Source organism: Hemitrygon akajei, unplaced genomic scaffold (genome assembly GCF_048418815.1).
Source record: "Hemitrygon akajei unplaced genomic scaffold, sHemAka1.3 Scf000082, whole genome shotgun sequence".
NCBI lineage: Eukaryota > Metazoa > Chordata > Chondrichthyes > Myliobatiformes > Dasyatidae > Hemitrygon > Hemitrygon akajei.
The window spans coordinates 558419-570543 of NW_027331968.1; the positions used below are offsets into that span (position 1 = coordinate 558419).

The 12125-nt window shown below is 45.4% G+C and overlaps 1 protein-coding gene across 5 annotated transcripts in view; it reads right to left on the reverse strand.

Annotated features, from left to right (window-relative positions):
- Positions 1 to 4614: 4614 nt before the first annotated feature.
- Positions 4615 to 12125, reverse strand: part of LOC140722643 (uncharacterized) — a 37064-nt gene continuing 29553 nt past the window's right edge. For all 5 annotated transcript variants that reach the window (XM_073037358.1, XM_073037356.1, XM_073037359.1 and 2 more), the window contains 2 exons: positions 8487 to 8612; positions 4615 to 7142 (listed from right to left, as the gene is read on the reverse strand). In XM_073037358.1, coding sequence (XP_072893459.1) covers positions 5347 to 6744 — 1398 coding nt within the window. In that variant the 5' untranslated portion in view covers positions 6745 to 7142; positions 8487 to 8612 and the 3' untranslated portion in view covers positions 4615 to 5346. The remainder of the gene's footprint in view (positions 7143 to 8486; positions 8613 to 12125) is intronic.

Below are 12125 nucleotides of genomic sequence, written 5' to 3' on the forward strand. Positions count from 1 at the left end.
AACTTCCTTTGTCAGCCACGACAGCCTAGCCCCGCTGTTTGAGAACTACGTCTGTGGGACATATCTATCCTGCACATTATGAACTATTCCCAGAAACGTCAGCCATTTATGCTCTGGCGTCTTCTCCACCTGCATCCTCCAATCCACCTGGTGAATCACCTTTCTCACGCCTCTGTAATTCCCTTTCATTCCTTTGTGATACTACACATGTGACCTGTGCTTCTCCCTCACAAATTGCAGTAGGAATTCAATCATATTATGATCACTGCCTTCTAATGGTTCATTTACATTAACCTCCCTAATAAGACCTGGGTTATTACACAACACCCAATGTAAGAGAGCAGTTCCCCGAGTAGGCTCAACCATCAGCTGCTCTAAAAAGCCATTTCGTTTGCATTCAATACATCCCCTCTTTTGCGATCTCACGCCAATCTGACTTTCCCAATCCTCCTGCAGATTGAAGTCACCCACTACAGCTGTGTCATTAAATTTATTACATAAATGCCAAACATTCAGCTGTACCTGGGGCAGAAGTGAGGATACATGCTTTTACCAAGGAGAGAAGGTTTTTTTGAAGCTGAAAGGCCTGAAGGTTGATAAGACACCGCAGAGTTCAGAAAGAGGTAGCTGAAGAGATTGTGAAGGCATTAGAGTCATAAAACACTACAACACAGGAAAATGCCATTCGGCCAGTCTAGTCCGTGCTAAAGCATTAATCTTCCGAGTTCCAACAACTTCCACCTGGACCATAGCCCTCCATATGCTTCTCATCCAGTGACCTAAGCAAACTTCTCTTAAAGATGACAATCGTCCCTGCCACTTGCTCTGGCAGCTCGGTGCACACTCTCCCCGCCTCTGAATGAAGAAGTTCCCCCCTTAGTTTTCTCTTCAAGTGATGAGTAATGATCTATCAGAAATCACTAGATTTTGGAACGGTTCTGGTGGACCAGAAATTTGCAAATGTCACTCCACTCTTTAAGAAGAGAGGGGGCACAAGAAAGAAAATTATTTGACTGTTAGTCTGACCGTAGTGGTCAGGAAGATGTTAGAGTGTACTAAGAGTGTGTTTTTTGGGTACTGTAATTGGGGAAACATGATGAGTAGGCCAAAGTCAGCCGGATTCTTTTGAGGAAATCTTGACTGACAAATCTCTTGGAATACTTTGCGGAAATAACAGGCAAGATAGATAAAGCAGAGGCAGTGTATGTTGTTTCCTCGGATTTTCAGATGATCTTCAACAAGGTACCCCATGCAAGGCTGATTGAGAAAGTAAGGAGGCATGGGATCCAAGGGCACATTGCTTTGTGCATCCAGAACTGGCTTGCTCACAGAAGACAAAGAGTGGTTGTAGACTGGTCATATTCTGCATGGAGGTCGGTGACCAGTGGTCTGCCTCAGGGATCGGTTCTGGGACCCCTACCCTTCGTGACTTTTATAAATGACCTGGATGAGGAAGTGGAGGTATGGGTTAGTAAATATGCTGATGACACAAAGGTTGGGTTAGGTTGCAGGGGGATATTGATAGTCTGCAAACCTGGGCTGAGAAGTGGCAAATGGAGTTCAACCCAAAGAAGTGTGATGTGGTTCATTTTCTTCGGTCAAATATGATCGAATATAGTATTAATGGTAAGCCTCTTGGCAGTGTGGAGGAACAAAGGGACCTTGGGGACGGAGTCCATAGGAGACTCAAAGCTGCTATGTAGGTTGACTCTGTGGTTAAGAAGCCATACTGTGCATTGGCCTTAATCAACTGCAGGCTTGAATTTAAAAGCCGAGGTGTAATGTTGCAGCTATATAGGACTTTGGTCAGACCCCACTTGGAGTACTGTGCTCAGTTCTGGTCGCCAAACTACAGGAAGGATGTGGAAGCCATGGAAAGGGTGCTGAGGAGATTAACGATGATGTTGTTTGGATAGGGGAGCATGCCTTTTGAGAATAGGTTGAGTGAACTCAGTCTTTTCTCCTTGGAGTGTTGGAGGATGAGAGGTGACCTGATGGAGGTGTACAAGAAAATGAGAGACATTGATCGTGTGGATAGTTAGAGGCTTTTTCCCAGGGCTGAAATTGCTAGCACGAGCGGGAATAGTTTGAAGATGCTTGGAAGTAGGTACAGAGGAGATGTCAGGGGTAAGTTTTTTACACAGAGAGTGGTGAGTGCTTGGAATGGGCTGCCGGCAATGGTGGTGGAGGCGGACACGATAGGGTCTTTTAAGAGACTCCTGGATAGGTACACGGAGCTGAGTAAAATAGAGAACTGTAGGTAACCCTTGGCATTTCTAGAGCAAGGACATGTTCGGCATCGCTTTGTGAGCCAAAGGGCCTGTAACGTGCTGCAGGTTTTCTATGTTTCTAAGGTGCTGCACGTGAGGCTGCTGAACAGGATCACAGCTCATGGAATTACAGGAAAGAAACTTGTACTGACAAGGGAGAAAGAGTCAGAATAATGTGGGCAATTCTGTTTTGCTGTCGGTAACTAATGCTGTTCTGCAGGGGTCAGTATTGAGACCGCATCGTTTCATGTTAAATCTGAATGATACGGATGACGGAATTGATACCTTGGTGACGAACATTGCAGTTGATACAAAGATAGGTAGGGGACAGGTAGTTTAGAGCAAAGCGGGAGTCTGCAGAAGGACTTGGATAGGTCTGCAGAATGCCAGCAAAGTAGCAGTTGAAATACAGTGTATGCAAGTCATGTACATTTGGTAGAAGTAATTGGGTGTAGAAAAATAAATGGGAGAAACTTGAAAAAATTAGAGGAGCATAAGTGCTTGTGAGTCCTTGAGCAAGAGGCCCTAAAGGTTTGCTTGCAGATGGAGTTGATTAAGGATGACAACTGCAATGTTAGCAATATAAGAGCAAGGATGCGATACTATAGCTTTATAACGCATTGGGCAGATCACTGTTGGTGTATGGTGAGCAGATTCCGACCTGTACTTACGACTTATTATCTGAGCAAAGGATGTGCTCGTATTGGAGTGGGTCCGGAGAAGTTTCAAGGAATGATTCCAGGAAGACCAAGAGTGGATGACCTCGATGAGGAAGTACGTGGGAAGGGATTCACTCAGTCATCCAACCCACAGAAATTTATCAATAACCACTGCTGCTGATTTCCACACACAAATAAATCAAAAGGGATATGCCCAATCAAATCGATAATTAATCGATCAATAGCCCCCAAACAACACGGCACAGCCGGACACATAACAGGGGACTTTACATCTCACAACACTGGATTCAGTAATGAAACCCGTGATAAATGTTGTTGTCCCTCTGAAATCATAAGAAACACACATTAAGGTGCATTTAAATGCGAGCGCATCCCACAGGTGACATCACACAGACCCCCCTCGTGCCTGACGTCACGCATAGGCTTCCCACACCGCGATCTGCCCTTACGTGCACAGCGTCTTACGTCATCCATGCGCTGCTGAGCTCGGGCTTTATCAGTTTAATAGCTGGGCTAATAATCGCGTGACCAGCCCTCCCCCACCGCTGTCAACAGAGGATTCAGGAGCTGCGCTATTCCCATTGGTGCAAAGCGATGTCAATCACTTGTTACCACCAGTCGCAGAGGTGGACAAGTCCAGAGGGCGTTATCCCCGCTGAGTTCGCCTCCCGCTCCGGCCTCAAACTCCACATCACAGCGGAGTAAATGTCCATTTTTTGATTTATTTCCATTTCCCTCCAAGGGAAGTTGGGGCTTTTGTGAAGCGTCTTCTGCGGCCGGAGTCTGATGTGTCGCCGAGAGGTAGGAGGAGACCGCTCGGCCCGTCGGTATGATGCTAGTTCCCTGGGGAGGGAGAGGAGGGATTTTATTGAAAGGAAAACGATGGTGTGAGAGGGGGCGGACAGGATGTTTGTCCCGGTGGAAATCTGTGGAAATGTCTGAGCCCACGATGGTGGCGAGCAGAGGGATTCACATTGGGGGGGAATCACCGGCAGACAGTTGACCTGCAAGTGGGGCCAATAACAGGGGTAGGAGGTGAGTGGTTGGGGCAACACGGGGCTACAGAAGATGGACATTTTTTGCACAGAGGATTAACAAAGTGGTTAGAGAGTATTTGTTATAGAGAGTGCAATGAAGTTTCAATAGACTGATCCCTGAAATGGTTGGGTCATCATATAAAGAAAAATCAAATGTGATAACCCTTTCATTTAGAGAATCGAGGACGGAGAGGTGAACACATTGAAATGCACATCATTACCGTTTGAAACAGGGATCCCAGTCTCTGAAAAAGGGGGTGGTTGCCTATATTTTATAATAAAACCCCTATTGGTTTACCTTTACCTCCTCTCCCAGATTTATGGTTGCCCTGGTCCTTCACACCCCCTTACCTGCTTAAGATTCAGCCCAGTAGCAACAGTCAGCAATTCATTCTTTTTGGCTTTTTCTGATGCCTCAGGGGTTGGCACTTCCAGAAATTTATAAATGTCCATTGCTGCTGATTTCCACACTCAAATAAATCAAAAGGGATTTCCCCAATCAAATAGATAATTCATCGATCAATAGCCCACAAATTTGTTCATATCCCAGACGCACGCCCCAAATTTTTTACGAACCATAATGCTTTAGAAACAAACCAGCAGCAATAGACTACACCTGGGGTCTGGTTTTGATGTTAAATCTATCTTTATTAGAATCTACTTGTAATCTTGCAACTTAAACAAGATAAACAGAAGTTAACAGTGTTAAGTTTATAAATGTGTGTAAATGTAACTCCCAAACTATTGAGCTTGGGGGAATCAAGGCTTGGAGTCTTGAGATGGTTAAGTATGAAAGTTCAGTTCAACCACAGAATAGGTGATGAGAGAGAGATTTGTAATCCAGGGTAAATGGCGAGAGCATGCAAATATGTAGAATTCCACAGGTTCTACGGTGGTAAAACGAGAGAACAGTCTCTGTAGATTTTATCCATCATTGTTCCAAATCCACATACAAATTCTCACCGAAAGTGACTTGTCAGAAGGTGTATCGTCTTCAAGTGAACTACCACACCACAGCCAGGTAAGGGTTAACACATAAGGGGTCTCCACAGGATACACCAAATCAGATCCACTCCTATGGATCAAACAAGGTGACAACCACACATTCGATGTACGGTGAATCGATAATTAACCCACACTTGTGGGCAAAGGAAAGTTCCAAACAGTGACCCTTGGCCTCTAGTTCCCTGGTTTCGATTCTTCCATTTTTCCTCCTTCGTCTCCGTCTGACTCTGAGTGTCTGTGTCCTCGGTTAAAACTAAACAAGCTGCGAGCGATGTAAACAAGCTGCAAGTCAGACACATTTGCCTTCTTAATCTCACTCTCTGTCTTAAAATGACAGTCCACAGCAAACGAAACCTAGGGATTCATAACAATGGCCACTCCCCATTGTGAGCTGACAGGTGTGCCAGTAGGTGGGATGACTGAGTGAATCCCTTCCCACAGACTTGAGCAGGTGAACGGCCTCTCTCTAGTGTGAACTCGCTGGTGTCTCCGTAGGGTGGAAGTGTCAGTGAATCCTATCCCACAGTCTAAGCAGGTGAACGGCCTCTCCCCAGTGTGAACTCGCAGATGACTCTGGAGGTGGGATGACTGAGTGAATCCCTTCCCACAGACTGAGCAGGTGAATGGCCTCTCCCCAGTGTGAACTCGCTGGTGACTCTGTAGGGTGGAAGTGTCAGTGAATCCTATCCCACAGTCTAAGCAGGTGAACGGCCTCTCCCCAGTGTGAACTCGCTGATGATTCTGTAGGTTGGATGACTGAGTGAATCCCTTCCCACAGACTGAGCAGGTGAATGGCCTCTCCCCAGTGTGAACTCGCTGGTGTCTCTGTAGGTGGGATGACAGTATGAATCCCTTCCCACATTCTGAGCATGTGAATGGCTTCTCCCCAGTGTGAACTCGCTGATGTACCAGTAGGTTGGATGACTGAGTGAAGCCCTTCCCACAGTCTGAGCAGGTGAATGGCCTCTCCCCAGTGTGAATTCGCTGATGTACCAGTAGGCTGGATGACTGAGTGAATCCCTTCCCACATTCTGAGCAGGTGAACGGCTTCTCCCCAGTGTGAACTCGCTGATGACTCTGTAGGTGGGATGACAGTATGAATCCCTTCCCACATTCTGAGCATGTGAATGGCTTCTCCCCAGTGTGAACTCGCTGATGTACCAGTAGGTTGGATGACTGAGTGAAGCCCTTCCCACAGTCTGAGCAGGTGAATGGCCTCTCCCCAGTGTGAACTCGCTGATGTACCAGTAGGTTAGATGACTGAGTGAATCCCTTCCCACATTCTGAGCAGGTGAACGGCATCTCCTCACTGTGAACTCGCTGATGACTCAGTAGGTTGGATGACTGAGTGAAGCCCTTCCCACAGTCTGAGCAGGTGAATGGCCTCTCCCCACTGTGAACTCGCTGATGTACCAGTAGGTTGGATGACCGGGTGAATCCCTTCCCACAGACTGAGCAGGTGAATGGCTTCTCCCCAGTGTGAACTCGCTGATGAATCTGTAGGGTGGATGACTGAGTGAATCTCTTCCCACAGACTGAGCAGGTGAATGGCTTCTCCCCAGTGTGAACTTGCTGGTGATTCTGTAGGTTAGCTAACCGAGTGAATCCTTTCCCACAGACTGAGCAGGTGAATGGCCTCTCCCCAGTGTGAACTCGCTGATGTTCCAGTAGGGTGGATGACTGAGTGAATCCCTTCCCGCAGACTGTGCAGGTGAATGGCTGCCCCCTGGTGTGAACACGTTGGTGTGCCATTAGGTCAGATGACCGAGAGAATCGCTTCCCCGAAATTCAGCAGATGACCAGCCTCTGCCCAGTGTAGTGTGATCTGACTGGTGTGTCCACAGGTGGGAAGACAGATTGAATCCTTTTTCACACACAGAACAGATGAATGGCCTTGCCCAGTGTGATCTTGCTGATGTACCTTCAGTTGAAATGACCGAGTGAATCCATTCCCACTGTCTGAGCAGGTGAACGGCCTTTCTCCTGTGTAAAATGCCGGGCTTGCTAGTTGTTCAAATGACCAAGTGAATCCCTCCCCACAGTCTGAGCAGGAAGGATGGTCGATTGAATCCCTCGCTCCACTTCTTAAATATCCAGACAGAGACAACAATTTTGAGATTCCTGGAGACGAATTCCTTCTCATTTTTAACCTGTAAAAGATTTACAAAATCCATCAATGGATGTAGGACAACATTTCAAATGAGATTACTTGAGTTGCCAAGGTTTGATTTGGTATCGCACTGTTACAGTGAGGTTAAACCGAAGTTGGAAGAGAAATCATCTCCTGACTGGGCAGAGTGCTGGTATCTGAAATGACCATCAATCCCCATATGTGTTTCAAGTTCCAACTCCTTAAAGTGCAGGGTTACAAGCTACAGCTGGATGCATTTCTTGTAAGTGAGGGCATCAGGGACACTACAGGTCTCCCCATCTTCCCTCCAATACCCCCTCTAATTTGTAATAACCAGTGTGTACATAAGTCTTGCACTGTGCATTTTTTTTACCCAGTGACAAGATGTGCACAGTGATTTTTTTTAATAGAGAGGTATTCATTTTCACAGCGAGCAAATCACTGTCAACAGGAACTTTGATCTCCTCTGGGTTCGATCCAGTTCATCTGCACACTCACACAACGTATGTAGCAGGCCTGTAATGAGTGATGAAGGATTTTCTCACCAAAGTTTTTGCATATTGTCCATATGTGGTTTACTTGCTAAGTTACGCTTTAAAAAGTCAGATTTCCAAATATCACTTCACTTCTTCCCACTTGCAAATTCTCCAGCAACTTTTGGAACACCAGAATACACACAAGTATCACCAGTTTCTGTATTCCCCTGAAGCCTCCCCCAATGACTGACAGTGGTGAGCTCAGTGATGGCAATGCCAATGAATATGAAGGGAAGGGCAGTAGTCTGTCTCATTGGAGTCTGGCACATGTGTAATGTGAAAGCTACTTGCTGCCCAGGGCAAAGGTGTTTGATATCATTATGTACTCAGAGAGAATGGGACAAAACATGCTCTCACGGGTAGAAAAGTCCAGAACAAGAGGAGGTAGAACAAGCAACAGACACAAAATGCTGGAGGAACTCAGCAGGCCGGGCAGCATCTATGGAAAAGAGTACTTATGCTGAATTTCGCCGGCATTTTGTGAGTGTGTTGCTTGGATTTCCAGCATCTTCAGATTTTCTCCTATTAGTGATTGGAGATAGAACAAAGGTGATTTTATCAACTGGTGATGTAAAAGATTTTGTTCCCTTTCTCTCAGTTCCTAATCCTTGCCTTTATTATAGCTGGAGCTCAGCTCTGTCAGAAAGATCCATCGGTTCCCATTCACTCTGCAGCCGGAAGCTCCCCAAGGCCCGTGTACGGATCGTGGTGCTGAGAGACAGGGACGATAGCAGGACGCCCCAGGATTGTTGGCCACGGTGACCAGATTTCACAGGAATTGTTGTGAATTCAGTGTTTAAGATAAAAACACGGAGAATCGTTCTTACCTGCATCCGACATTTTCAAGGCCTTCTGTGTACTGCGCGCATGCGTGATACTCGGGGACGTCCTCAGCCTGACGCCGGCGCATTTCATCGGCACTTCAGCACCAGCAAAATTCTTAACGCATGGCCCTATGGGTAATCACGGTGCCATTAACCATTTCTGCAAGCACCGGTTCAATGTCCATACCTCATTTTTTTTATAGTGTGTATAGAAAAAATTTGTAGCTGTTTCAACGCAGAAAGCGGCTCCCATAAACAATATACTCAATATCAACGTGTATCTAATGCCAAAGTAAAATGCAGTTATAAAACACAGGAGATTCTGCAGTTGCTGGAAATAGAGACACACACACACAGAACGCTGGAGGAACTCTGCAATTCAGAGAGCAACTAAGAAGCGGTGTATACAGGCTAGGCATGCTGAAGGGGGTTGGCCTAAACATTGTCTTTTTATTGCTCTCCACATTTGCTGCGTGAAATTAACCACCTTTTTTTCGGTGAACCAGTTTCCAAATATTTCTGATCTTTCTTTTGTAGCCACATCCTGCTGGTCTGATTCCTCCTCCTCCTGGTAAACTGCAGACCCCATCTCTCTCTGGAGCCCCAAAGCCCTGACTCAGGCTGGCAACACTTTGGTTTCTGATTCCGCTCCATCGAAGATTCACTCGCTAGTCTGCTGTCAGACTTTAGATGCGCATTGTGTTACGAGACCGCAGTTTGGCTTACTGTGAGTGTCGCTTTAAGTGCCTGAGTGAGGCGGGGCTGTGACGTCAAAAACAAGGAGAGAGAAAGAGAGAGAACGTCAAAACCACAGTGAGCTCATCGTCTTATTCACCCTAGAGAAAATCATGCAGGTGTATAAGATGATGAGAGGCATTGGTCGTGTGGATAGCCAGAGGCTTTTTCCCAGGGCTGAAACGGCTAACACGAGGGAGAATAGGTTTAAGCTGCTTGGAAGTAGGTACAGAGGAGATGTCAGAGATAACTTTTTTAAGCAGAGTGGTGTGTGTGTGGAATGAATTGCCAGCGACGTTGGTAGAGGCGGATACAATAGGGTCTTTTAAGAGACTCTCAGATAGGTACGTGGAGCTTAGGAAAATGGGTGGCTATGTGGTAGAGTAATTCTAAGCAGTTTCTAGAGTAAGATACATGGGCGGCACAGCAAAGTGGGACAAAGCATCTGTAATGTGTTGTGCATTTATAAGTTTCCATGAAATTCACAGGAAATCTCCTATCCCACGGAGTGGTGACTAGTTGCAACCTGTCATCTCAGGGAGAGTGAGAGGGGAACGGCAGGGAGAGATTTTGATATACTGATATGGAACAGAAACATGGGCAGGAACCAGATGGGCTGAGTGGCCTTTCTATTGTACATTGTGAGTGTGGTAGAAACAGTAAGTACCTGAGACACGGGATTTGATACAGAACTGATTTATCGTTCACAGATCCACAATATTAAATGCCAGTCTAGTTTAAGGCTAACATCGGTAGAACAGACTCCTCCAATGTTCACTGACCAGGGTTCAGTCCTGGGTGCGATGAGCAGCCGCAAGAACTGCAGAATCTGACAGTAACAGTCCCTCATGAACCTGCAGCTGCCTTCAGTCACCGTGATGGTTAAACATTTAACACAGAGCTGATTTGAACTTCCTCCCTGATGTAGGAGCACTCAGACCAAAGATGTAGGGGAGAAGGGAAAAAAAAGAGATAATAAAGTTGTTTGCACCGTTAGGGATAAACAGAGAGGAAGAGGTGGAAAGTTTCTTGAATGCATCTGTTTTAATGCTAGGAACATTGTAAGAAAGGTGGATGAGCTTAGAATATGGATTGATAACTGGAAATATGATGTTGTATCTATTAGTGAAACATGGTTGCAGGAGGGGTGTGATTGGCAACTAAATATTCCTGGATTTCGTTGCTTCTGGTGTGATAGAATCAGAAGGGCAAGAGGGGGAGGTATTGCAATGCTTTTCTGAGAAAATATTACAGTGGTGCTTTGACAGGATAGATTACAGGGCTCATTTAGGGAGCCTATTTGGGTGGAATTGAGGAATGGGAAAGGTATAGTAACACTTATAGGGGTGTATTATAAACCACCTAATTGGGAGCGAGAATTGGAGGAGCAAATTTGTAAGGAGATAGCAGATATTTGTAGTAAGCACAAGGTTGTGATTGTGGGAGATTTTAATTTTCCACACATAGAAACATAGAAAATAGGTGCAGGAGTAGGCCATTAGGCCCTTCAAGCCTGCACCGCCATTCAGTACGATCATGCCTGATCATCCAACACAGAACCCTGTACCTGCTTTCACTCCATACCCCCGATTCCTTTAGCCACAAGGGCCATATCTAACTCCCTCTTAAATATAGCCAATGAACCGGCTTCAACTGTTTCCTGTGGCAGAGAATTCCACAGGTTCACCACTCTGTGTGTGAAGAAGTTTTTCCTCATCTTGGTCCTAAAAGGCTTCGCCTTTATCCTTAAACTGTGACCCTCTACTAGTTACATCCTCAAAAAATTCTGTAAGATTCGCGCGACATGATTTTCCTTTCACAAATCCATGCTGATGTTGTCCGATTATTTCACCTCTTTCCAAATATGCTGTTATCACATCTTTCACAACCAACTCTAGCATTTTCCCCACCACCGATGTCAGGCTAACCAGTCTATAATTCCCCGGTTTCTCACTCCCTCCTTTTTTAAAAAAGTGAGGTTACATTAGCCACCCTCCAATCCTCAGGAACTAATCAAGAATCTAAGGAGTTTTGAAAAATTATCACTAATGCATCCACTATTTCTTGGACTACTCTGGGATGCAGACCATCTGGCCCTGGGGATTTATCTGCCTTTCATCCCTTCAATTTACCTAACACCACTTCCCTACTAACATGTATTACCCTCAGTTCCTCCATCTCACTAGACCCTCGGTCCTCTGCTATTTCCGGAAGATTATTTATGTCCTCCTTAGTGAAGACAGAACTAAAGTCGTTATTCAATTGGTCTGCCATGTCCTTGTTCCCTATGATCAATTCACCTGTTTCTAACTGTAAGTGACCTATATTTGTCTTAACCAATTTTTTTCTTTTCACTTATCTATAAAGCTTTTACAGTCAGTTTTTATGTTCCCTGCCAGCTGTCTCTCATAATTTTTTCCCCTTTCCTAATTAATCCCATTATCCTCCTCTGCTAGACACTGAATTTCCTCCAGACCTCAGGTGTGCCACTTTTTCTGGCTAATTTGTATGTTTCTTCTTTGGACTTGATACTATCCCTAATTTCCCTTGTCAGACACGGGTGCACTACCTTCCCTGGTTTATTCTTTTGCCAAACTGGGGTGAACACTTGTTGTAGTTCATCCATGCAATCTTTAAATGCTTGCCATTGCATAGGAATGTTGAGGAACCAACCAGAGAGCAGGCCATTCTACATTGGGTATTGAGCAATGAGGAAGGGTTAGTTAGCAATCTTGTCGTGCGAGGCCCCTTGGGTAAGAGTGACCATAATATGGTGGAATTCTTCATTAAGATGGAGAGTGACATAGTTAATTCAGAAACAAAGGTTCTGAACTTAAAGAAGGGTAACTTTGAAGGTATGAGATGTGATTTAGCTAAGATAGACTGGCAAATGATACTTAAAGGGTT